The following is a 27,207-nucleotide window of genomic DNA, read 5'->3' as shown; positions in this document are numbered from 1 at the left end:
ATATTTTTTTCACTATATCCACAATCATAAGCCATGTGACTTATACTGAATTCTAAGTTTAGGTGTCTTCATGATTGTCCTGACTAATTCTAAACTAGAGGTTGACTGATGGGACTTATAACACATTTGGACTACCTATACTCATACTCTACTACTCTATACTCAAAATTCATTATAGGTCTTCTCTCTCTCTCTTCTCTTTATGAGTAGCATCATGAAGCATTATGAAAGCATTATAATGCACTATGAACGGCCCCATAAGGCACTAAAAAGTGGTCTTCACAGCTAATTAACCAAAACCAAAGACGTTGACTGACTTCAAAAGTTTGTTGATTTCTGGTGTGCATTTATTGACATAAACTTTTCATAATTCATAAACTTTTCATAGTTTATGAATTTTGCCACAGCTGGCAGCCAAGAGGAGCCCAGCAGCGCAAATGGTTGTTTGCATGTTGCCATGACAATCAGTACAACCTGTGCTGGCAGGTTTCCACCTGACAATAACACTGCCAAACACAGTATTAGTGAGCTCTCAGATGGGACTCTCTGGGTTTTAGGTGATGATGACCTTCTAAGATGTTCTATCAGAGAGTCAAATTCTTTACTCCTGAAAATCATACAAAACTGACGATAGCTCTGAATAACATAACATTTTATTAAAGAATTGTTCGACAGACAACTCTCTCAACAATGAAAGAAAAAGGAGCTACAAAGGACAAAGAAAGAGGTTGTTTTTCTCCAAAAAGACTCGTTTTTTTCCAGCTAATAGTTCGTCTAAATTTTCCGACTATGCATGGATGGGTCACCAATTCCCATCCTTGCCTTTTTCCCTGTACAAGCCAAAACATTTATGTACAAGGGTCATTATAGGAACAAAAAAGCTACTTATTTTCTTCTAAAGTACAAGAACTAAAAAAATGTAACTTCAGTACAATGGACAAGAAGAAACAACGTTGTTTTTTTTCTTTCATAACAGGTAAATACTAAAAAAGTACAGTAATTTTTCTCGATATAAATACATGAAGGATAAATAATAATACAAAACAGAAAGTCTTTTTAAACTGGCTATAACAAATAAATATTTATATATGAATGTTCACTTGAACACACATTGGCGAAAGACGCTTTGATTGGACGGCCTTCCGTCTTCAAAATAAGATTTTATTATTATTATTTTTTACCTTTAACCATCAAAATGTAAACTCTAAGTGCAACAATGATGCCCAGATGCGAAAAGCGTTTGTGCGAATCTGCACTTTTAAAAACAATACAACAGGTTTATTTCTAGAACAGCAGAGAGTGTAGTGGGGGTCAAGAACACACACGGCTCGTTTTTCAGTTTTTGAACACTCTGGTGTGTGTGTGTTGACACAAACTCCACTCAGCGACGGTTCAAACAAGTAAACCCAGCTGTTTTCAAAATGTGTGATACACATCAGCTCAGATTTCTGGGACATGCATTTTTGTTCAAATATATACCCTGTATCCACGTTAAAAGTCAAGATATGTGAGAACAAAACAAAACAATACAAAATGTGGACTTTTATGCATTGGTGTCCTCTAATGTCAATGAACCCTTCCAAAGTGAGAGAAAGAGAGAGGGAGAGAGAGAGGGGAGGCGAGAGAGAGAGGGAGAGAGAGAGAGACAGAGAGAGAGAGAGGGAGGGCAATGACTTACCCAAACATAAATAAATAGTGTTCTCCACTCTTATTATTTACCCTGTGTCGATGATGTGCTAAAATAAGAACATTAAAAATTTCTCTTCCGTGTCCTCTCATATGTTTGTTTAAAGATGTCAACAGCTGGCATAACCTGGCTGTGGATGTGTGTCAATGAAAGGAAGCTAGCTTAGCACTGCTGTGTGTGGGTGTATGGAAGAGTGACTAGCTAACATAGCTTAGCACAGATGAGTGTCCATTGGAGCTAGTTTAGCCTTTGAGCTCGTAGCTTAGCTTCTTAAACCCTGTTATAGTGATTGGAGGGGTGGTGAGTGCATGTGCATTGATGGATGTGTGTATGTGTGTGTGTGTGTGTGTGTGTGTGTTTGTGTAGTGGGGTGGGGTGGGGGGGTCTGTGGCGGATTTGAGAAATTTTGCCTCCTTCAGAAGACATGTGCTGCTGCCACAGACAGGAGACAGAGGGTTAGTAGTGATTCGGTCTGGATGGACAGAGACAAGCATGACACGAGGCCGAAAGAGACAGCGAAGGGAAGACCGTCCAGTGGTTTTTATGAGGGGAACAGAGGAAGACGAGTGCTGCCAGCTCCGGCCATATATTTCTGTTCTCTCTGTGGCTGATGGAGAGGCAAAGCCCTCCACATAGCTCAGCTCGGCTGACAACAACATGTGTTGCCTGGAGGGGGAGAGAGCTCAGTGTCATAAATCTAACCGCCTCGTTAACTACCCATTAAAATCTCAACTATTTCATTTACCAGGCGGGAGAGCTGTTTGTATATGTGTGTGTCTTAAGGGGGGGATTTTATTATCAAAGTACAATTTTAAATCACATACTAACTCTAACTCAGTCTTTTTTACAACATGCTAGCTGAGCTACTCCTGCAATGTGTTCTGTCCACACAAAAATTGTTTGGAAATGTCTTGTAATGCATTAGAAATCAATGGAGGAAGACTTCCGTGACTTGTAAATAATAATTTTGCAATGTTTTAAATTCTTAAAAAATTGTTCATTATATGGAGAGTCATTTTAGATTTTTTTTGGTTCCTGAGAAATATTTTTAATCAAAAACATTGTTTGAATAAAGTAGTCCAAACTGCAGTTTTCACACTGACTGCACAGTGGATAATTAGTCTAGTGAACACTGACCAAACAATGCTGCTCACCATACATCCCATTATGCCAAACAGCTGCCGATATGTCTCTGCACCAGTGCCACAAGAGAGCTTCCTGACATTCACTGTCTCCACGGGGACGTCGGAGACAACTGACTACAATATGATTCACTGTCCTGGGACCAAGAAATACACTCGGTGTAAATGGCTCTAAAAAGGGTCAAGTTAAATGTGTAGGCATGGATAAAAGGAGCTAAAAATATATTATAATCGTGTGCTTTACAACATTAAGAAGTTTTGAATTAATGGAATCCTTTTTTATCAGTTAAAGTGATAATTCATTATATGGTAGACAAGTTCTGATTTTCTTTTTCTTGTAAGACAATGAGATTTCAGTAGTCGTTGCTTAAAAAGTTTGGTCCCAGCTTGAAAACAAATCCTTAGAAATGTTTAGGCATCTTCCACTGATTTCAGCACTTTTACAGGGCAGAGATGTGGCTTTTAGTGGTAACATGGTTTGGGTCACTTCCACTTGATAATAGGCACAGCCCCCCCCCCCCCTTATAAATAAAACTAACTGCACTTTCAAGGTAACACTGAAAGCTCTCAGGCCTGATGGAGCTGTTGATGAAGGCAGTGGAAACAGGGTGGGGCTGAACAAGATCAAACACCGATTGTTCCCTTTTGTGGCTACAGAGCGCAGGACAAACCACTGGATGGCTTCAGGCTGCCTCGTTGGGTCTCTCGTGCCGTCTCGTTGCAGCAGTAGAGTCACCGTGTGTTAGTTAGTCTGTTAGTGAGTCACGTCGTGTTACTTGTTTGTCTTCACTATTTCCTACGTTGTCATTTTGTTCCAAACCTGCTACAGGTGAGTGAGCTTGGGTGCTTCCTGGATTCTGCCCTGAGTCGAGGTGTGGTGCGCCGACAGCTCGGTGTACGTAGGGTGTGTGGGAGGGTCACACGGACCCGGGGGGCCCCCTCCACCCACGTGGTGCTGGTTGGCCGCCGTCATGGGCCCGGCGCCATTGTAGTCCATGGTTTGGTGGTGGGGTGGCGTGGGGCCGAGGTGGTTTAGCCCGTACATAGAAGGCCCCGAGCCAGGCATGGGTTCCACATAGCTGCCACCCCCTACATAGACTGGACTGGCCTGCATGTTGGTGGGAGTTCCATAGCCAGCGCTGTTGGCCTGCACTAGACTGTGGTGGGGATGGGGGTCACCGTAGTCCGGATCTGGGGCTCCATACTTCTGCTGGGGTGGGCAACCCTTCACAGGGACATTGGAGTAGGCAGTGGACATGGAGTAAGACACTCCTTGGTGGGGCTTGCCAAAGGATGGCGGAGATGGGACATCGTAGCCTGCCCCCCCTCCTCCCCCTCCCATGGGATGCATGGAGTTGAGGAAGCTGGCAGACGACTGCATGGTCAGGGGTGGGGAGCCAGTAGGTGAGGGCCCTCCAGAGCTAGAGCTCAGGCCCTTGGACTTCTGGTCCTTCTTATACTTCATACGTCGATTCTGGAACCAGATCTTAATCTGGCGTTCAGACAGGTTGAGCAAGTTGGCCATCTCCACGCGACGCGGCCGGCATAGGTAGCGGTTGAAGTGGAACTCTTTCTCCAGCTCGACCAGCTGGGCACTGGTGTACGCCGTACGAGCCCGCTTAGATGACGCTGAAGACCCGCCAGTAGGACTCTTCTCTCCACTGCTGCCACTCTCTGCTCCTCCTGATGCTGAGGAGACGAGAGAAAACGTTATGCAGAGAAGAGACAGAGAGGGGTCCAAAAAGATGAAAAATATAATGAAAAAAATGGAGCAGAAAAACTACCAAAAGGAAGATGGAAGCACAAAGGTTGAAACACGCAAAAAGAAAGAAAAGAGTTTAAATGAAAAAAATGAGGATGCAGTATGAAAGAGGTAAAAAAAAGGATGATGAAATGAAAATACAATCAAAGAAGAAGAGGGAATAAAACACAATCAAGCTGCATACTGGTGAAAACTGAAAGCATTCAAGTTCTTAATAAAGCAGAGGGGGGTCCAGGCATGCTGGCGGAATTACCCCTTGATATTAGTTGTCAACACTTCATAACAGTGGCAGTTATTAAGAGACAGAGGCCCCGGCGCTGGCCGAGGGCAGCTAAATTGCATCTTGACTGGAAAGACAAACCCCCCACAGGAACAGCAGCTGCAGCACAAAGACTGTGAGCAGGAATTGAGGTTGATTTGCCCTCACTTCAATCAGCTTGCTAAGAAGAGTCAAACTTCTCATGACATTTACGTGATAGTCAGACTGACTTGTACTAGAGCTGAAACGTTCTCAGTGACTTGCTCCACATCAGTGGAAACCTGCTGCACTGTCAGTCAATCTTAGTGAGCGCAAGTGATAGGTGTACATGGTTTTTGTTTTTTTTTTCAAAATACGCTTAGAAGGAAGCTAATTAGTTCATAGAGACTGCTTAACCTTGAATCCACAAACTGCTGTCACTGCTTTATAAGATATGTTTCACCGACTCTAAAGCATAGTTAGTTATCTGAGCGAATAAGGCACATAATCAAGTACAATGGCCACAATTAACTAGCATGGCGTTGACGACTGTCCTTCATCCTTTCAGTCAGTTCTGCAATGCAGCGTTCTGTCTTAATACTGTTATACTTAATACTTAAAGAAACGTCATTCGTTTGCAAGTGAATCAGTTTATGTCAATGCACGTTTATGCAAAGAAAGCTGGCTGTTCAGAAGCCTGCTTCACACATGTACTTTACTACTACCTGTGTTTGAAATAACAAGATCTTCCTTATTTTCCACATCACAGCCATTCTAAACCAGTGCTGCCACTGCAGTGAGGAGTCAAACCTACAGGCTCCACTTTAATTACAACTTCAGCTTATTTTCTTAGTTCTGGCCATCGGTTCTGTTAGCTATGAACGACGCTGTAATCACCAAAGTCACTGCTGAGATCTTGGAGTAAAAGTAGATCCAACATGTGAACGATCACGAGCAGTCGTGTGATCGGACATGTTGTGCACAAGCTGACAATTAAGCTAGTTTATCCTCACTGTGTTATCAGTTTACTATACAGTGAGAGCTCAAACTACTGCAACTTAATACAACAATGTAATCTTCAGCTTCTTGATTTTTTTAATTTTTAGTTTTTCAAATTTTGATTTTGATTCAACTGTATGATCATTTTGGCGGGTAAATCACATCGCATCATACTGAATGTGTTTCTAATCTTGTGTCCAACCCATTTATATCAATGAGGCCAGACTAACTAAGAGAAACAACAGGTGAATCAACAGCTCTCTTAAATGGGGCTCAACAAAATCCGAACATTAGAGCCTTCCTGATGGTAGGTGTAGATGAGTGGCAACAATCCTTCACTCACTTGTATGAGTGTGCACAACTCCAGCAAGTACGGAGGGTCAGAGCTGAAGAGGGAATTTGGCCTCTACACTGTGATGGAAGTTAAGTTTTGTTAATAACTGTACTGCTGCCCTAAAAAATTTGTCTAACCCTGGAGTTTGTGTACAACCTGTCAGACTGTCTGAGTCCTGCTGTTTCTTCCTGCATTACCAGATCCCAGCAGTGACACTGGTGTATACCATGTTATTATAATGACAGAGTCAATAGGCAGAGCTGTAACAATATGCCTGGTGTGAAAAGACTTGAGATGTTTGCCATAAGCGTAACTGTCAAAAGCAACCACATCAGCTGAAGCCAGTAATTCTACATGTTCCATGTGTCAAAACAACACAATGGTTGGTTTACTACTGAAGTAAATGGCTGATAGAGTATGCTGACTTAACCAGCAACACATGACACTTTGCCAGCTCTGGGCTGGTGTTTTTTCCATCTGATGTTTATCCCATATTAAACAGTGGTGCTGAAGGACAGTGCTTCTTTCGTGACTCTCCGTGAGCATGCAGAATATGCCTTTGTTATGAAATCACTGGATTGTGTCTGTGTGCATGCTGCTAATAACTGCTGATGCAGTACAGTTCAAAGCAAGCACTTGAGATCCTATCTTTCCATAATTGTATCTCTCTCAACAGTAGAAGCAGTTGACTTTAATGCTTATTTCTGTGGACGGGGGCAGAAAGATGAGAGAGGTAACCATCACATCATCTGTCTCACAGAGTGATGACATCCTTGAAATGATTGTTTTCAAATTCTCATCAATAAGCAGTCTAATCTCTTCCCAACTCTATGCCCAGTCAGCTGAAAGCTTTTTGAATATGACACTCATATTCATTATGGCGCAACACATTTTCTCTCATTGATAACTACCAATTCAAATAACATCTCTGTCTGTCTGTTATCACACATGCTGATTATATAACAATTTATCATGCTGTTGTTTTTTTTCCCCCCACCAGCTAATATCTTCCCTTTCAAATGTCAGCTTGTCATTCTCCCGCTCTCTGAAAATCAATTCATCTGTTATCGTACATGACATTTAAATTCATGGTGTTAATATCTTCCTTTTTGCAGTGCCTTTCCAAGGAGGTGGCAAAAAGCAGTCAAGGAGGAGGAGAGAGCAATCGCAGGGCAAATAATAATCAGAAGGTGGAGAGCAAGGAAAGGATGAGAAGGAAGTGATGGAAGGAGAGGAGACAGTAAATGAACAGAGAAAGTGTGGTTTCTGGCAGCTGGTGAGCTAGACCATCTCTCTTTGTCGAGTTTAACTTTTTTAGGTACTCCAGCTTAATATTTGACCCAGAATAACACTCCTAAATGTAGTAGCAGGAAAGAATAAAGCAGCAGAAAATGAAAATACTCAATTAAAACACAAGTATTTCAAAATTGTCCTTGAGTACAGGGGGCTACTTGAATAAAGGTACTTAGTTACATTCCATCAGGGCTTATTCTAAATGCTGACACTTTTATTTTAATTTTTATTGCAAAAGTACTTTGGTTCCAAGTGTTGGCTATCTGTCTTGGCCCTTAAAAAAAACAAAAAACACATTGCTTCCAAACATTATGCACAGATTTTACTATATATCTCTTTGAAGACATGATGGTGCCAAACCTAAGCTATTATTAGCTAACCTAATCGCCTCTTGACTCAGCTCTGCAGCTAACACACATATTAATGTTCTACTCTGGCAATGAAAGCACAAATGTGCACTTTAAGATGTGTTTAAGATCTAGAGTTGTTGAATCCAAACATTCATACATCATATAATGTAAACACTTGTCTTTTCCTACAAATACATATATGGATTTTCTTTGTCATTACAAATAAACATTTTTTTCCTGCTTTTTACTTATTTACCAGAGCACACGATATTTGTCAGGTGTCACTAGTCTCTGCTTGCCATATTTTGGGATTTGTAAGTCCCAAACATCTGCTACTTGGCTTCGATAAGTCAAGAGACTCAATCAAATAAGAATGGCAATGTAGAATGAACCCAGCTTACCAACCATGTTAATTAAAAAGCAATACTAAGATACATAAATTTATCTTGGACTAGGGCAGACTAACTTACCAGCTTCAGATACCTAATGACCAGTTTTACTAGTTGCCTGTGGTCATTTTCCTGTCTGAAGCAGTGCCTGTAGAAACCTGTTTTGCCACAATAAGTCTGAGAAACCCTTTAAATCCTCTGGGGATCTGAGGCTTGAAAGAGGATGGTGATAAGAGAGGTGAAGAAAGAGGGATGTGGTGATGGGAAAAGGAAGACCAGATAATAGGAAGAACGATGCTAATGAGGATGGAAAATCAAGGGAGAAAGAAATAGGAAAAGAACGGAATGAGCTGAGGAGAGGAGCGAGCGAGAGAGCGAGAAAGAGAGACTAGTGAAGGAGGAACAATGATTCTACTAAGCCATGTTGTTTCTGTGGTGCTAAGAGGAGAGACAGACAGAGAGACAGAGACAGGTGTAATCTAACACACCATTGCCAGAGTTGTTGCTGGGTGAACAGTTTTTCTGCTTGGTCGTCTGTCGGCACTCTTTCATCCAGGGAAAGATCTGCTTGGCCAAGGTCGGGTTGGGGGGCAGTGAGGAGGAGGACGATGATGTGGAGGACGATATGGAGGAGGAAGAATTAGACGACTTATTGGGGCCTGATTTAGACACTGAGGAAGCCCCAGCACTGCCACCCGGCTGCTGAGCCCCGTTATTACCGTTGCTGGGGTTGGGGGGCAGTGGAGGGGACACCTGGGAGCTGGGGTGGTGCTCAGGCGGAAGGCTGGGCCGCATGCAGCTGCCATTCAGCTCCTTGGTCTTGGCTAGCTGCTGCTGCTGCTGCTGCTGGTGGCTGCTGTTACTGCCCAGTGACTGTAAAGAACAGGCAGAGCGCTGGTATGAATCCACATCCAGATGGGTTGCCGACTGGAAGACCGGCTGGTGGTGGGACACTGGGACCGGGGCATCGTAGCCCCCAAAGCCATTGGCGGCTGCTGCTGCTGCTGCCACCCCCTGCACCTGGTACGATGAGTAGCCACCGAAAAGCGTCGAGGAGTTGTCGTAGTATGTTGTCTTCTGCATTTCTGAGAGAAGTGGCGGCGTCTTCTTGTGCTCCGGTCCTTGTTGAGAGCCACTGCCGGAAGACCATTTGGTACCGGGGGTCACGTGACGGTGTCTCTCCAACGGTCCCCTGCAATCTGACCTAAAAGGTTAGGAAAGGCAGAATAAAGAAATAAGAGAGATAAATCCATCTTCCTCCAATGAAAGGCACCATGACATGAATAGAAACCACTGCTTTTCTTTTCTCACCCCCCTTTCCCTCCCCCCCTCCCTTCTGAGCCGAGTGCACAGCCTGCAGATGCTCCAGTGGAGGGGGCACAACGAGGGCAAACTGTGTTCCCCCTCTGTACTCACACATGCAGACACACACACATGCACACACACACACACATACATGAAAAGATGCATACACTTATGAATGTTAAATTTCCATTACATCATAGTAGTTAAACATTATTATTATTATTTTATTTTTAAGTGGTAACATAGCAGCCCAACTATTCTTACTACTGATAATGTTAGTAGCAACAATCACTGCTGTTTACTGTGTTTTTCACTTACAATTTTTTTCAGCAGTTACTCAAAGGATAAAGCTGCTTCACCTTTGGATAAGGATAAAATGAAATAAAATCTCTCACCATTGTTATTACATTACTATACATCGTATTTGTCTACTTATTCGATACGCTAATTTAATTTAGATGTGTGTTCTCATAATAAAGCACTACCCCATCCCGTCTGGTGTTAGTCAGCCTGAACATGACATTTTGTTGTGTAATGGCGGCAGTGAATGTGGCCTGTGTATATTTTCCTTTGTGACTGATGTAGGTAGCCTATTTCTGTCAACCAGCGCCTCACACACATGATTTACTGTATTGGCTTGGCTGTTACCTCACTCAAAGCTACGAGTCTATCTCCGGAAGCGATCTTTGCTGCTGAATAACAGGCAAACTCTTGCATCACAGCCGGGTGATAAATTACGCAGTATTGCGATTTTTAAATTTTAAAAAAGCGTTTAACAAAGAAAAACGTTGGCTATTAACGACACGTGACACTGTGAGATTTTTAAGGTAAATCTCTGTGTTAAAGGTGATCTCGGGAATACTTCTAAATATATTCTTTTCTTATTTTATTTTTTTTTTTTTTGGACCAGGGGAAAAAACGGGATCAGACTTCAGAAAGGAAATATTTTCCAGATGCTAAAAGTGTATGGTTAATATGGTTAAAAAAAAAAAGGTTAAAAACAATAAATAAATAGAACACTTGGACTTGGGTTTAAGCAAAAGAGGCCAACAAAAGACAGATAGGCCTAGATGGAAATAAAGAATCCCCGGAAGAAGCTTCACGACTCACTGATTCATTAGGGTCGAGTGGCCAGAGTGCTCTATCATGGCCCCTGTAGGGAGAAAGGGAGGAAGGAAAAAAAAGAGCAATGCGAGTCCCAAAAGACTCCCTATCTTCCGCTCGCCACTGGGGTGGGCCTGTGGCCGCGAGAGGCCGGCTTGTCAGGCGCGAGAGAGCACCTGGCATTCATTTCTCAGGAGATAAAATGTTTAACGGAGAGAAGTGGAGGTGAAGCGGCTCTGCTGGCTCTGTCATCGCACGCAGGCTGAGCCTCTGCACGCCAGCGCTACGAGCTAAGCAGCGAGGCTCACCAAGTGCACGTTACTAATAATTCATTCGGAGGGTTATTATCGCAACGACAGCCCACACAGACGTCAGCCTATGCAGCCATCACTTCTGTTCAATAGTGTAATAAAACGGAAGCTAAGCCACTTGTGCGTTTGTAGGCCTGCGACTTCAATGTGGACGAATTGCAAAAACTAAAATAATGATTAGCTAATGCGCGTGCGAACACGTTGTGACACTATGGCGTTGTTAAAGATATCAGGCCCACGATAAAAAAACAAACAAACAAACAAGGAATTAGCCCATGTTGTCTAACTGTGTGGCTTCGCCATATTTTTTTTATAGCAATTAATATTAAAAAGAGAAAAAAAGAGCGAGTTCCTACAACAGTCAACAAATCAGTAAATCCTATTTCAGATGCATTTTTTTACAGACTAAAATTGAACTAAACCACATGGATCATATATAATTATTTATAGCTCTATGGTGCTCTTAAAATATTTGCATTTTTCTTTTTTCTCCTTTTTTGGATCACACACTCCAGCCCTACTCCAGCTCTCAGCACGTCACACATGTCAGCCATTTATCTTTCTAGTAGACAAGCTGGAATCCTAATTATTTACTCTGAGGAATAGTCCCAAGAAGAGAGGGAGGGAGAAAGAGAGAGAGAGAGAGAGAGAGGCCGTGGCAGTGAGTGTAGGAGGAATATGTTATTAAATCATATCGCTGTTTCGCCATTAAACGGGACACGTAATGTCTCTGCCCCTGGCTTGTAAGGCTACATCTTAATACAATCACCAACTTTACTAGACGCCTCCCTGAATAATCCACTTACACTGACAGAGAAACAGCCACCCAAACAAAAACAACAGCAGAGAGGGAGAGAGAGGGTGAGAGAGGGTGAGAGAGAGAGAGAGAGAGAGAGAGAGAGAGAGAGAGAGAGAGAGGTCGGCCTTGGTGTCCAGTGTCTGTGTTTTATCCTGGGATATAAAATTACAAATGGCGCCTGCCATGAAGAGCTATGCAGGCAGGGAGACAGAGAGAATGCATTAACTTGGACAATCCACATATTCCTTATCCCATTAACAGGCAGAGAGAGAGAGGGGTCAATTATAGCCGAGCCCAGAAACAAAAAAAGGATTGGCCTGATCAAAGCCATTGTTATGGCCTTCATTTAGGCTGAAATCGCCAAACAGTTAAGTCTTCATGTGTGAATAAAATTACTAATTACTGTGAATACTATTACTAAGAAACTAAACAATTTGGATAAATAAATAAATATCACATAATAACATAATCCTAAAACGGAGGCTCGCGAAGAAGAAACGTCAAAGGGATGTAGATCATCCATAACAGAAAAACGGTCGGCCATTTCTTTGTAAATAAATAGCTAAGAGTGAGGGACAGGCATGGACAGAATAGGAGAAGAAATGAGAAGGGGAAAAAAAGAAAAGAAAGAGGACAGAGATGGAGGGCCGAAAGAAGAAGGGGGGGCTGCTTGTGGCGGGTAGCTACGGCAGCATTGTGAACTCTTCTTGAACCGGGATTGAAGTCATACGGGCCATAAATCACTGAGCCAGCTACTCCGCCGTTCACAAAGTGCACAGCGAACAAACACACTCTGCATTTCTGGTTTGTTGTTGAGCTCGTGTGTTACCGGCTGGCCTGCCTGCCTGCCGCTGATGCTCCTTACCTTCCTTAGCACCGGCGGTCCCGGTCCTGTCCGGCACGGACCCAGCAACGCCGCATTACAGTTTAGTCCTCACACACGTTCACCAGGTAATCAATAACAATAACAAATAATTAAATAAATAATGAATCCTCTCGCTTTCTCTCCCGTTTTCCTCTCCTCCTCCTCCTCCTCCTCTCGTCTTCTCTCCGCAAACCCGCTGCTCCTCTAGTGCTGTCTCGAGACTAGCACGGCTGCTCACCACCACCACCACCACAACAACACCTCCCGGAGCCAGCAGCAGCAGCGGGAGACCGGGCTGCGCGAGGGCGGCGAACCGCACGCCGTGTGGCATGAACGGCTGGCGGATGAGAGGGCTGGAAGGAGTCAAGACGTCGGTGGGGGGCTCGATACACGGGCAGAATTAACGGACAGGCTTGGTATAGGCTACAGGCAGGCTAGCTAGCGCACGAGCTGAACGAGCTTACCGGGAGCCTGCCTGCTGCCTGCTCGCGCCCCCCACCCCCCACCCCTCCACCTCCACCCTCCGCCCCAGCACCAGCGCTGCCTGCACCGCTGCTGGCTGATAACAATGGTCTCAAAAATTCTTTCTTTTTTAGCCTCTCACAGCTCTCACAGCCAGCCGGTCAGTCAGTCAGCATCCGAGGAGCAGGTCCGCCACAAAGTGTTACCCCATCGCATTTTTGTGTGTGTGTGTGTGGTTCTTCGTCATCCTCTTTATTTCCCTTCTCCTTCTGCCCTCTATGCGTCTGCTCGGGTCTTCTGCCTCTCTCCCTCCGCGTCCTGCTCTCTGTCTGAGGTCTGTATTCCCGCCTCGCTTCGGTCTCTGGAAGGCTATGATCCAAGGTTGGTGTGCTTATTCTGCACGGCTAGCAGCAGCAGTAAGAGCCTATAGTAGCAGGTAGTATCCTATTAGATATTCTCGTTCTGTTGTTGACACCAACACCGGGTGTCAGCAACGCTCACCGGGGTGTAACGGAGGAAATAACGGGGCTTGACTCGCGGACGCGTTGATTCCCTCATCAAACAGCTCAGCGTCACTCACAAATTATGCTAATTTAACAGGCTGGATGTAGAAAGATACAGGCAGGCAGCTATGTTAGCCCTACAGGCAAACACAGAGACTAGTCTACTCTCTACATCAACAGTTATGTGAAAATATACCCCACAACTAGCCATTTTCGCCAAGTGCCATTTGGGCTTAACTTTTGCGCAACAAAACACAACTTGTAATTTAAGCGTTAATTTGTGGACCTCTGCCTCTATTAAGAAAAAATCAAATTTCATAAAAGATTTCAAACTGAACAGGATTTGGCTGGCACAGTCCATCTTTACTCTTGCTTTACAATTGAAATTAGCAGCCCAGGCTGTAGGCCAAAGGCATTTTCCATTTGACTTGAAATACGGCTGACTGTAGTCCGTTTGTTGGCAGCTTTAGAAAATCACTGTTAGTTTCAGCAATAGTTTCCTTTTTTCCAGTCAGAGGTCAGATGACTTTGCTTGCAGTTTAGTGCTGTAGTAATTACTAGACTGGGAGCGTAAAAATTAAAATCATGGGCAGATACCAGTGCCAACCAAGAGTTAAAATATAACAAATGACAAAAACAAAATATAAAACAACAAAGTTTTGCACAGCTCATGTGAGAACATAATCGTGAAGATGTTTTGGACAGATAGGCCTAGATGGTTTGTGTCCAACTCAAGAGGACACAGCAAACAGTTGCTCACATCATTCAGCTCTTAGCTCACAAGGCCTTCACTCTATGTCTCTATTGGATGGCTACGTTCCACCTATCTGTCACTGGACATGCAAATTTAAAGCTTTTACTCGAAAGTGGATTATAGCCTCAGTATAGCTGAACAGTCAGATCCCTAAGATCTCCATAAGTAAATGGAGATAATGTAGGTTATGACTCTTTTGGGAGAAACCACTTCATTTAGACCGCAGTGTGCTTATCATTCACCTGTTTGTCGTACTTTTGCTAACTAATCTGGTAATATTTGCAGGCAGTTTAAAGGCCACAGAAGAAGACTGGTGCTCTCTGTCTTTACCCCTCTCTACTTTTCCCAGAAATGTGATTTTTTTTAAATCATTGTTGACAGAGCTGCTGCAGCTCATTCCTTGTCTCCCTGCAGAAACTAGACACTTAGTCTGTATTGTTGAGATTTCAACACCTCGTCTCCCCCTGATGCTGCTTATGCACAGAAAAGGCTAAATAAGAAAGAAAAGGAAGTCATAGTGGAAGGAAGGAGAATGACATAAACAACAACAAATCAAGAAAAGGGTAAAATATATACTGCATGGCTGAAAGGACAAACTCAGAACTTAAAATTCTCCACTTCCAGGTCTTCTCAGAGAAAGAAAACATCACAAGGCAGTCAGAGGTCTTGTTTTGACTGCAACACACACGGGAGGAAGACCGGAGTGAAGTGCAACAACATTTGAAGGAAAAGGTGAAGTTGCTAAAAACAGGAGAGTGTCAAGAAAACCCAGAGGAAAAGAGACACAGAGAGGTGAGATCAAAAATAGAAATGGAAATATGAAGGTGTCTCACAGCGTTTTCATAGTCTACCACCACTCTCTCTCACACACACACACACCTACACACACACACTCTCTCTCTCTCTTCCCTCTATTTTTATTATTCAGGACGCTACCCCTGTCGTTTATGGCTACGTAAGATTTATGAGTTTTCTCGCACCCAGCAGCGTGTGTGTGTGTGCGTGGGTGCGTGCGTGCGTGTGTGTGTGTGTGTGTGTAAACAGCCCCAACTTTAAAACAGATAGCATTCGCTGTGTGCTGCTGAAATGGGAAGATGAGCTCGGTGTAGGTGGAAGGTGGGAGCTTGAAATGTGCCCGTCTGCAACTTTTCCTTCAAACCAGCCTTTGTGCGCACTGAAGGATCTAACTGCTGCTGAGAAACCGCATTACTCATTAACCAACCCGCTAATCAGCGTTTTTTTTGTCTCTCTCTATTTCTTCTTTTCTCACTGAAGTGCATGTGGAGAAAAAAAAAAGCAGAGTGGATTATATGTATGTAGTGACTCGTAAAAGCACGCCGGTGCTTGTAAAGGATGGCACTTATTCTTTATTTTCCTTGGACTGCAGACGCGCATCGGCGGCTCCGTGTTTCGGATTGAGTCACGGATATTGGGTTTCACAACTGAAACTCTGCATAGCCATGGAAATCCTCTTTCCATTTTTTTTTTCGTTTCCCCTCCCCCAGGACTTGTAGACCACTGAGGATGACACAAAGGAATTTTCCTCCGACTACAGGATTTAAAATCATATTTTACCCACACTTTTGCTGTGTTCTGTGTGGCTGTAAATGTCAACGCTAAAATATTCATCACAAGTCGAGAATTATTTGTCATGTTGGCTCCTTTGTGTGGCCTGAATGAAAATAAGTCGAAAAATGTCTACAACTGTGACCTGTTTCCTGCTGCTAGTTTCATTGCTATTGCTCCTATTATTACCGGTTAGTGTTGGCATTAGTGACATTATTGCAGCTACAAAGTGTTGTTTTAATAAGTGTCTTCTCAAATGATAAACTGACCCCGCTTATGCTTCCTGCTGCGGCTGTAACCCGCGGCCATCACGCTGCCCTTCCACCTCTGGATTATATTACATTAGCACGTGGCATTACATTAGCTGTATTACACACACACACACACACACTCACACACACACATGCATACATACGTGTAACATGCATTTACCCACATTCCTCTACAAATTTCGGTCGATTTTTAAATAAAAAAAAAATGATTTTTGAGTAAAACATTATTAAAGTAGCAAAATCACCAGCATTTTTATTTTTACAACGTAACCGCCACGTGATCACTGCTTCACTGTTTCTGTAAATTCTGGCGTCATCGAAATGTAAAAGTACGTACTACTACTGATAATAATAATAATAATAATAATGATGATGATGCAGGTGGTTTGCAAAGATTAAAATGTTCTAAGATATGTAGTGTTTTGTTTCAATGTACTTAGAGAGTTCAGGATAAAAACCCAGAAATCGAGGATTTTAAACGAATTGGCCTCACATCCCCTGTCCTGTGACGTGTCGATGGATTCCACTGCAAACACACGTTCTCAACACCGCGTGGCATCACAACGATTAAAGTAAAACAGCAGGACTCACCGAAAGATTTCCTCTTATTTCCTGGTGTTTTGATGGAAGAAAACGGCTCCCAGAAAGCTCCTAAGAACTGCAGGATGCAGGGGGGAGGAAAGGGAGAGGAAAGAGGGGAGATAGAGGGAGGGAGGTGGGGGGAGAAAGAGATAGAGATATGTTATCAAAGGGTCTTGGTAACAATCCGATACAGAGCACAGACCTCTTGTAGTCTAATCGAAAGGCTGGGACAGGAACAACCGCTGACAGGTATTGCTGACCTTAAATTATGAAATCCCCGAATAAAAGTAATAAGAGCACAAAGAAGGATAAAGACTGCATGGGTGGGACTGATCTGAGATGCTATTGATTCTGGTTATCATATTACACATCCTTTTATATTTACCATGTTTCCCCCCCATATGGTAAACTTAAACATCTAACCTGTAAAAATGTCTCTCCTCCCCACAGGCTAATGCAAATAAAAGGCAGATAGAAGAGATAGAAACAAAAACGAATTTTTTTTGTTTGTTTTGTTTTTTTGGGTTTCCTTTTTATGGTCTGCGAAAAGTTCAGAAATCATTTGATGCAAAATCGTGGAAGCAGATCATGGAGCGACGGTAATTATGGTAAAACAGCACGTCTGTGCGCAATCCAGACAAGAGGAGAAAAACTTAACGAAGTATAATACCGATAATATTGGGCTGCTTGCTTATAGATAGAGAGATACTTTATTGATCCCGAGGGAAATTCAAGAATTATTTGTTAAAATTATTTGTTAAAAAGAGTCTAGAACAGCCCGTTGTGGTGCATTAATAAATTAATAAAATATGAAGCAGAAGGAGCTGTGACAGAAATAGAGTGAGCAGGGCCTATCTATCTATAAATTCTATCTATAAATAGAAATGAATTAAAATGATCAACACGCACGGAGCGCGTCTAAATCGAAAAGTAAAACCATCAACGTTAACACATAGAAACCACGTACGTTCATACTGAACAGATCCACAATAAAAAACAATAAGAATGATTTCTAAAAAAAAGTCCAAAATGTTGATAAACAAACAAACAAAAAAAACCGAGAAGCAAACTAAAAGGAGAAGCGTTCCCCATAAGGCGAACAGCTGCTTCATCCACGCAGCCCACGAACCACTTGAGCATCGTTCCGAGAGAAAACACACGCACACGTCCCGGACAAAACATTTGGCGTTGTGGCCCGGTTGTCCTCATGTGAGCTCATCCCGGCCGGCCAGACAGGCGCTCAGCCGCACATCCATCCAGCGCTGCGCTGCGCGCGGCGGTACACATGGTTTCAAGGGGAATCGTACTCTATAATCGTATAACAGCATCCTCGGCTGCGGGATGAAAATCTGTCCGTGTTGTTGCATAGTGGCTGTTGTGTATTATTAAAGTGTTGGAATAAAATCTGTGGCCCGCGTTGCTCCTGTTCCTGCCTCTGACAGCTTCCCCAAACACATAAATCAAAAGCAAGCGAGGATCCCCCGACCTCCCCGTACCAACCTACACCACCAGCACTACTACTGCTACTACTTCTACTACTACTGCTATAAAGTTATTTATTGTTTCCGTCCATGCACTCACGCACAGTTCTGGCAGGCGTCCATCCCCATCGCAGCACCAGCCGGGGTTTCCTCCCTGTGCGTTCCCCCCTCAGCCCCGCGGGTTAGTCGGACATTTGGAGCCACGGAGCAGGAGTGGACTAGTCTAAAGTTACCCAGAAAGTGATGCAGGGGCCGACTAGCTTAGCCAGCTAGCCTATAGGCCGAGACAAAGGGAGGAGGCCGCCTCCAGAGCCCCAGAACAGCTGATGAGCCAAATTTTAAGTGAAAGAGGAGGCAGAGGGAGCGAGGGGGACTTTCACATGAAATCAGTGCGCGATTCTGAATCCAAATAAAACAAGGCTCACGATCCAATCTGAGTGTTTTTCTTCAGACTGGAACGAGCTAAAGTTTCAAATTAAGGCTGGAGAAACGGCAGAAAACAGGCGGAAGCAACAAAGGGGACTGTCTGTGCGTAATTTCATAAAATCCATATTAAGTGAGGGAACAGCAGGTTTAGACTCCTGGGGAGGTGAGGGACGAATGGACGGATGCCACGTCTGCTGCATCTCAAGTCTGTGAGATAAACTAAACGGGAAAGATCTTTTTACTTGTGATACCTCCCCGCATTCACTAACAGTACTTATCTCTCTAGTAGGACATTTTTCATATATACAGATGTATATAGGTGACGTGTGTGTGTGTGCGTGCTTGTGCGTGTGTGGGGGTGGGGGTATGACGTTGAGGGGCAGATGGACAGATGTTGCTGGGTTGTGCTGCAGCTACATTTTAAAGTCTCACATGATCTGAACAAACTTTATCACTACACTCTGCTCTTATCTCTGCCTGGTGTGGTGGTGCCGTCACCGGCCTGCCTCAGCCCACACACACACACACACACAGACACATGCACACACACGCACACACTGGATGTAAATGGGTACAAATAAACATGTTGCACGTTAGCTTGATAAACAGCTTTTATGTTTAGTTTTTCTTTGTCTTTACACGTCCGTGACCTTAGATCCAACTGAAACCCGACAGAAACACAAAGAAAAACTACAACACCACAACACAACTTCAGACGTGTCAGTGTTAGTATCAGTGCTGGTGCATTACAGACACTGTAAACAAAAGAAAAGCACGTCGTGGTGTGAACATAGGAGCTCACAGTGTTATACTGGTGCACAGCTCTCCACAAGTGACCTTTGACCTGGAATAGCACTAACTGACTTCTTTAATGATCGACCCCAGAACACCATTTTCATGGCCTACAAAATGATTTAAAACCAGTAAGCTTTGGACTTGGAAGGAATTTACAGGAAATGCATCTTAATTGTGATTTAAAACATTCCGATTCTATTTCATATTGATGATGATGATGTGAAACTGCAGCCAGTTTGAAACAGAAAATGAAGGTTAAAAAAAACCTGCAGATCCTACACAAACAACACAAAAACACACTAACATTAAGTGTGCTTTCATATGCTTGCATTGAACAGCTAGCTTATCAAGACCGTGTCTTTAACTGACTGACTGACTGCGATGCGATGTTTTATTTGAGGCCACAGCACTGTTGCTTAGTCAGCAGTGTGAATCTACACTTTAATTAGAACCCACGTAGTCAGGTGATCACGTTCAAATGCAGACCACAGGAGCTGAAGGCCAGCACTGTGAAAGGCTGCTTGAAAATAGTGCCATCCACCCAAAAAAAACCCCAAAAAACAAAAAAACAAACAAAAAAACCTTTCAAACACCCTGGCCTCAAACAACCTATCTATTGAACACATCCCCCCATGTGTATCCAATTTCGTCATTTGACGTCATTTACTGCAACGTCAGTGGGCTTCTGGTCTCTTACAATCTTCTCAAATGATCTCCACGGTGAGAGTTTCATTTAGTTTGTCTTGTTAAAAGCTCTCTGTTTCGGCCTCATGTAGGTGGTAAAAAAAAAAAGTTGCATAACAAAAACCCATTAAGAGCATGTGTGCCTTTTGGACAACCTTTGGTTTGGCTGTTTTGTTTTCTTTATCTGTGTTTTTCTCTGTTATTTTACAGTAAGTACGATTTTGGCTTGACATTATTTTTACACAGATAGGAAAAAAAACAAAACAAAAACATGCCCTCATACCCTTTTTGGGCCACCAGAGCACCCATTACAATCACCAGTGGCTTCCCTAAAGATCAGTCAGTATCCATACTTCTGTTGCCAAAAGGACATTTTTCATCAAGTTCATTTGAGGCTTTCCTTGAAGAGTAATGAGGTTGAACGCTCATCAAGTGTCACAGCTAACACCACGACACAGCCACACCAAATGGGCAAGCGACGACAAACTTATACAGCAACATATTTCATCTCCTCCCCTCCTGCTTACTTGGGCCGGATGACACACAAGTTTCAACACTTTTTTTTTTTTTTTTTGTCTGGCGGGGGACAAACTGACAGAGAGAGGGAGAGAGAGAGAGAGGGAGAGAGAGAGCATACCCATTTATCAGTAAGGTATGCCTGCACAAACCAAAGCAACAGCAATCGGCACTAAACGATCAAACGTCGAACCCAAATCTCTTCTATGCGCTGAGAACTTAGCAACTTTGTTTTGAAATGGATCACCTCTTTATTGTTAATTCATTTCAAAGGTTTGTGGAATGAACCAACAAGAATTCACGAGGAATGCTTTGAGTACACACTGTAAGCTATTCATTTCACAGCCAGTAAATTACACAACCGTCATGGGTGTGTACAACCATATTTCTAAAGACTGCCATTTCTCAGTTACATCTAACAGCTTTACATGTGTCCTACACCGGGGTGGGAACTGAAGCATGTTAGAAGAAATGGCATCCTATGATACGCATACATTCTTTTCATTCAGGCTTGTGAAATCTGAACAAATATTCTACTTGTACAGTCTGTTGCTCCTGGCTGCAGACACATAACTGAGGCATTACACTCATCCTGTGTACAAAAGGCCTATTTGAATCCAGTTTAAGCCACTGGCTATTGCTGAAGAAGACAAATTTCAGAAAGTTTGCAATTCATGGTCTCGGAAGAGCTTGCTCGGATCATGCACAGTGTTACTAACAAACAGAGCTGAACTAAGACTTCAAGAAATTATTAACTAGGTAGACTGAGAGTGGCTTGGGAGTGGAAAATGTCTTCTAGCTCCTTCCTCTTTGAAATTAAAATGGTTTATTTGCATAGTTGTTAGTCATTACAAAAAATAAATTGCATTTTATTGTTAACCTGTGCTTGTTTTTTTTTTTTTTGTTTTTGTATGAATGTTATTTCCTTATGTTCAAGCACTTTCAGGTCGTGTGATCAACAAAGGCATTTTTACAGTCAGTGAAACATGACCAAAACCAAACTTTATGACCTCATTTTGGCCAAAATCACTTGCTACATAGCCTAACCGGCTATGTAGCATTACATCATGTTTTCTTGACTTATATTGCAGCTTATCTTATCCACTGAATTAGGATTTTAGCCCAGTGTTTGCCCTCCTTGCCGTATAGGCAGGGTCACCCGTGTCTCTGAAGAGCTCGACCCTGTGTCAGCGACAGTCCTGGTCCAGAAACTCATGTCATCAGCGCCTTCCTTTGACAGAGAGTTAATCTTTATCAGAGATGCTAATCTTTAACCTCAACTCAAAGAAAGCCCTGATGCCAGAAGCGAGAGAGAGAGAGAGAGAGAGAGAGAGAGAGAGAGAGAGAGAGATGAGTGTGTTTGGGGGGTGGTTAAGAAGAAGATGGGTGGGGGTCAAACTGCCCTTTCTGCTCCTGGGCCATGAAAAGTGCCAAGCTCACCAAGTCTGTCAGGCACTGGAAGAACAGGGATGGATGTGACTGCTTGTGTGTGTGTGTGTGTGTGTTCGTAGTGATAAATAGAAACCATGAAAGTAAAGGTTTTTAGAGGGCACGTTTCATTTCTAGCTTGCTCTAATATAAAAATAAAGTTGATAAACTGTGTTTAAATATTGCATTCAAAGCTCAGACATCATTACATCAACCACCAACTGTTTTGATAATTGAAGTCATTAAGTCATTTTTTAAGAAGAAAATGTCCAAATGCTCTGATCTCCATTTCTCCAAAGTGAAGAACAAGAAGACATTGGAGGTTGGCATCTTGGGCTTTGATAAAAATTAACTAACATTTTTTTTTTTACCATTTTTGGACATTTGATGGTCCAAACAACTAATTAATCTTTTTCAGGAGCTTTGTCATTGTGTGTCCAGCTGTCTGATTAATTGTGAATTTTGTATTCTTGGACATACATCCACTGCCTGTTGGTCAAAATAAGACAATTTTCTACAGTTTACAGAGGGACACCAGTGCTCTGTGTTATATATCTGCAGTAATTTGTGGTTTGGCATTGCCTTAAAAATGGATTTTCTTAAGTTGTTATTATATAGCTTTGAGGCCTCATTACGCTGAATGTTGAACAACCTGCACCAGTAAAACAGGCCTGTATCCATTTCCTAACAACATGCTCCTCTTCTGACACATGGAGCAGAAAAGAAGCCAGTGATTGTAATATAATCAGGCCACTTGGCCCAGCAGCAGACAGGCCTGCTATTAAACCTGTTACAGCAGGAGAAAGTGGTTGTATGGATCTTGGCCAGACCTGTCAGCCTTTATACACTGAGACAGCATTAGGCATGTGTGCCCCCACTATTTTACTCTGATTGGTGTTTTGCCCATACTTTGTCAGTGATGTATGAAAAAATCAATTTAATCACGGTGGTGTTGGACCTGCTGTGGCTTTTTCATGACTTTAAAGTCTCTGTACCCGGAAGTGAATAAAAACCACCAAGGTCAAACAAGCTTTCAGAAGGGCTGTGTAACTATTACTTGACATGACATTCATACAGCACAGCTGAGGCTCCCAACCTGTTTGGCATGTGACGCTCCACGATGAAGACACGTCTCCCTGAGATCCCAGATCACAAGTTATGTAAATGTGATTTATGAGCAGTTCAAAAAAGAATGAGTTTTACTTCTCAGATTATTTCATTTGATTGATTTTATGTTCCCTGGAAATTTTGTGTAAATCATCTTTTGACCCCAGAGATTAATGTTGGGATCCATTGAAGGAGCTCGTTATGCACAGTTTGAGAATCATAAGCGAGAATGACTGTTTGAAGCCTACATGTTTAAATGTTTGAGGGTTTTTTTTATCTTCACAGTGAAAAATAAAAATAGACTTTATAAACTTTAAGATAGAATTGATCTTGCAATGTTTGGCCAATCAGGAATAGATTAGCATTATGTATTTTTCTTTTATATTGGGTAAGCATGGGAAGAACAATATGTGGTAATTGGACAATGACATATTCGTACTGTACGGCACACTGAATATCATTTCATCATTATGATATTTTTTTCGATAAATGTTGTTTTTGCTGTGCTAATGCACACATAATCCTTTTATTATTATTGTCACACCTTTATATATCCTATTATGTACCTATACTTTTAATTTTTTTTATATTCGATAATTTTACACTTCTTTATACTTGCATGATGGTTCCTGTTGCTATTGGATACTGAATTTCCCCCAGGATCAATATCAAAGTATCTATCTATAGACACAAAAACAAATGAAGTAAATCATTTCGGAGTACTGAAAGCTTGCCCCTAAACAACAAAGGAATCAAGAGACTGATTGTTACGGACATAAATTCCCAAATTCAGCCCACACATAATGTGATTATGTTCCTGTTTAGTTTCATGCACCTCAAATATTAGTTGGTCCTACCTCAAAATCTAACTCTGGTATAACAATGGGAAACCCCACACTTCAGAATAAGGGTGGATTAGGGTCATTATGGAACAAATGTCTGTTTGCAACAATTCAAACAGAAATAACCACACTTACACAGTTATTTCTAACCACTTTGCCTGCTTTCGCTTAGAACTGGTCCTGGGAGAAATCTGTTGTTGCAGGACCATTTGCGGATTTGTTGTGTGTTGGGGGGCAGGGGAAGACATGACAATTTGTGGACAGGAGAGAGGGAAAGAAAGAGAGGGGGAGGCTTCTTGAGTAAGCAATCTTTTAACACTATCATAAATCACAGCGTGGCTAACATGCATCTTCTTTCTTTACACCTTGCCGTCAGCTCCCTATTCACTACGACTCATTCTCACACAGACGCACACCTCTCTGTGCAAACCGAACTCCATGCTGCAAGCAAACTTCTTTTTAAATGACGGAAGAGAGACAGAGATGGGGGGGGGGGGGCATGACGAGGTGCCCTTGTCTGTTACCTATTCTGAGGCATCTGTCTTCAGCTGCCTTTACACACACACACACAGGGAGAGAGAGAGAGAGAGAGAGAGAGAGAGAGAGAGAAAAGTTTTTGGCTAGCCATAGAGCTTGCACGCGGGCACACCCCGGATGCCTCAGCGAGCTCGGGAGAGACCACGGTCACACAACAGATAATTAATGACATGTCGAGCGGCGGAGCGCGTGGGATGGGGACGCCTCGAGAACACACACAGGGACACTGAGAGAGAAGCATCCCGACAGACCTTACCTGCGCTCTCTCGGCGTGTATGTCCTCGTGGATCTCCTCCTGCTGTTGTGTTTTTTCCCCTGGATGCAGTCTGTTTTGGACACGGACGGAGACAACGGCTGGAGTAAAGAAAACCAGAGAATCCCGACTCGGAAAACCTTGGACGTATTTTTCACTGATTGTGAGTGCGTAATTACGCACAGATGTCTGACAGTTTGGCTTTTTTGTAACGTGTATCCTAGTCCAAAATAGCACTGAAACAACATTTATTCCAATCAAAGCCGTCGTTTAAACTTGCACTGCTGAATGCTGCTATAATGCTGATGTATCCATTAGAAGGCCTCTAAAACCCAACTCAAAGAAGACGCTAAGCGTTTGCATGCCCGGTTTGGGAAAAGCCATAAATCTTGAACCGGCTCCGCAATAAATCTCCAGCAATCAGGTCCTACCTACAGCACACAAGCTGGCGGGGTCTGCTCGGTCTGGGGCTCGCGGTGCTACTTTACCCTAAAAAAAAAGCACACCGCGTGCGCGCGCTCACCCCCCCTCCGCCTGTGCTGCAAAATTCCCCGTATAACGGGCCGGTGCGTGCCTGGCCAGCACCACAGTAAGGGCTCGCGCTTTTCTTTTCCCGAAGCTCTATCTTATACCATCCACCGGCACTAGAGCAGACATTAGGGTACGGCGCGAACTCTGGACCCACAGTGAGCTGAGTGAGCCTCCAGCATAAAGCAGTTTCCTCTGCCAGGGCTTTTCTGGGTTGAGCGTGACGCCGTATTCCCAGGGCTCCCCTCCTGTCTCTACCTCTCTCAACCTTTCTTTCCTCTTCTTTATCCTCGATTCTCTCAGTTTAACACAACAGAGGAGCACAGCCTCCGTGTGCCATTCATACTCCTCTTCCTCACTTCCCTTCCCTCCTGATATTTTTCATTCAAATTAGTCTAAACTCACCAAAACACGCAGTGTTGTTATTTTTTGGTTGCTTTGCTAACTAGTAGCCGTTAGCACTCCTTGCTGACCTATATTTACCCCAAATATCTACATTTGTCTCTTAAATAGCTAACCTTTCGTTTCCTGTGCATTTTAATGGTTTCATTGATTATTTGCGGAACACTGAAGGCTATCACAGATAACCTGGTCGCCTTCCTCTACTCTCTCGCTCTCTCTTCTCTTCTCCACTGGCGTTTCTCCATGCTCGGACTTTAAGCTTGTTCGTCCTGACTTTGCGGGTGCGAGATGGTTGGATTGACACCGTGAACTATTCCTGAACCAGACTTCGGACTGACAGCTAGATCGGCTGCAAGAGCCCAGGGAGTAGATGAGAAAGAGGGGGGGTTCTGGTTCTTGTTCCTGTCCAATAGGGGAGTCTGGTTGAGGTGAGCCAAAGGGGTTAGCGAGGTTCAGCGTGACCTGCCTGTCTGCGCGAGGGCCAGATGTTGGTTATTACATGGAGTCAAACTGAGAGCGATCAGAGGAGAGGAAGAAGGAGAAGAAGGTTGTAAGAGGGGAGGAAGAGAAGGAATTCCGCTGTGATTTGACCTGCACATCCACACACAGGGAACTGCTTCCGTCGTTTTTTGTTTTGTTTTGGCTTGTTTGCACCTTCTGTTGTTAGCTATGGCGTACAGGCCTGTTAAAAACACCAAATGCAACACCAAATTTACGATGCTCGTTAAAAATCTATGTATGAAAAAACAATGGTCAACACCATAGATCAAACTCAACCAAATAGATTTTACTTTCAATGGCACAGTTATGTAGGCAATGAATGAAATCGAGCCAACTATTTCTGTGAGCAGAACAGGCCTAATTTAACGCGAACCCTTCCCAGATTAACCCGATACGCGCGTCACGGCAAGAACGCTTTATTCTCAGGGACGCGTTCTGTTTTGTAGGACAGATGTTTTCATTGTTGACCGAAAACATTTTAAGAGCCAAATGCATCATGTCTGCCTATCACAGGTGATGTTGGGGCATGTTTGGATGACCTGACTGGAATTCTTTATTTGTGAGGATTTCTCTTTTCTGGGTATTGGCTATGATTCATTTAGATTTTCAATTAATTTCAAAGAGATGCACTTGGCTTTTGCTCCCTCTCCCTTCTCGCACTCCCTCTCTCTCTCTCTGTCTGTATTTGTGTTATCTACCCACGCGTATAGACACGCGTTCACTGCCACACACAAAACGCGCGCGCTCGCGTGCAGATAAAGCGAAGAAGAAGACGAGGAAAGAGAGAGAGAGAGAGAGAGAGAGAAGTTCAATTATACGAAAGCAAAGCCGTTACTTTTAGTTTGCACCCGCTTTGATAAAAGAAAGAGAATGGAAGAGGAAAAATCTCGTGGCGGTCCCACTCCTCGTGGAAACATTTCCGGCTCAGCAGCTCGGTCTCCCTTATCGCTCTCGTGCATGCTGCTCTCCGGCCGGGTTGAAGGGAGGAAA

The 27,207-nt window shown here is 43.2% G+C and overlaps 1 protein-coding gene across 7 annotated transcripts in view; it reads right to left on the bottom strand.

The window, feature by feature from the left end:
- Window positions 1-635: 635 nt before the first annotated feature.
- Window positions 636-27,207, bottom strand: part of hoxb3a (homeobox B3a) — an 88,890-nt gene continuing 62,318 nt past the window's right edge. For 4 of the 7 annotated variants that reach the window (XM_046415146.1, XM_046415147.1, XM_046415149.1 and 1 more), the window contains exons 3-5: window positions 16,727-16,793; window positions 8,683-9,398; window positions 636-4,518 (exon numbers count right to left, since the gene is read on the bottom strand). In XM_046415146.1, coding sequence (XP_046271102.1) covers window positions 3,653-4,518; window positions 8,683-9,277 — 1,461 coding nt within the window. In that variant the 5' untranslated portion in view covers window positions 9,278-9,398; window positions 16,727-16,793 and the 3' untranslated portion in view covers window positions 636-3,652. Of the gene's footprint in view, window positions 4,519-8,682; window positions 9,399-12,578; window positions 13,073-16,726; window positions 16,794-18,302; window positions 22,286-24,789; window positions 26,323-27,207 lie in introns of those variants that run through there. The other 3 variants (XM_046415150.1, XM_046415151.1, XM_046415152.1) reach the window with 3 other exon arrangements.

Source organism: Scatophagus argus, chromosome 16 (genome assembly GCF_020382885.2).
Source record: "Scatophagus argus isolate fScaArg1 chromosome 16, fScaArg1.pri, whole genome shotgun sequence".
Classification (NCBI taxonomy): domain Eukaryota; kingdom Metazoa; phylum Chordata; class Actinopteri; family Scatophagidae; genus Scatophagus; species Scatophagus argus.
Note: the sequence above shows the minus strand (reverse complement) of the source record. Positions and strands in the feature narration are given on the sequence as shown.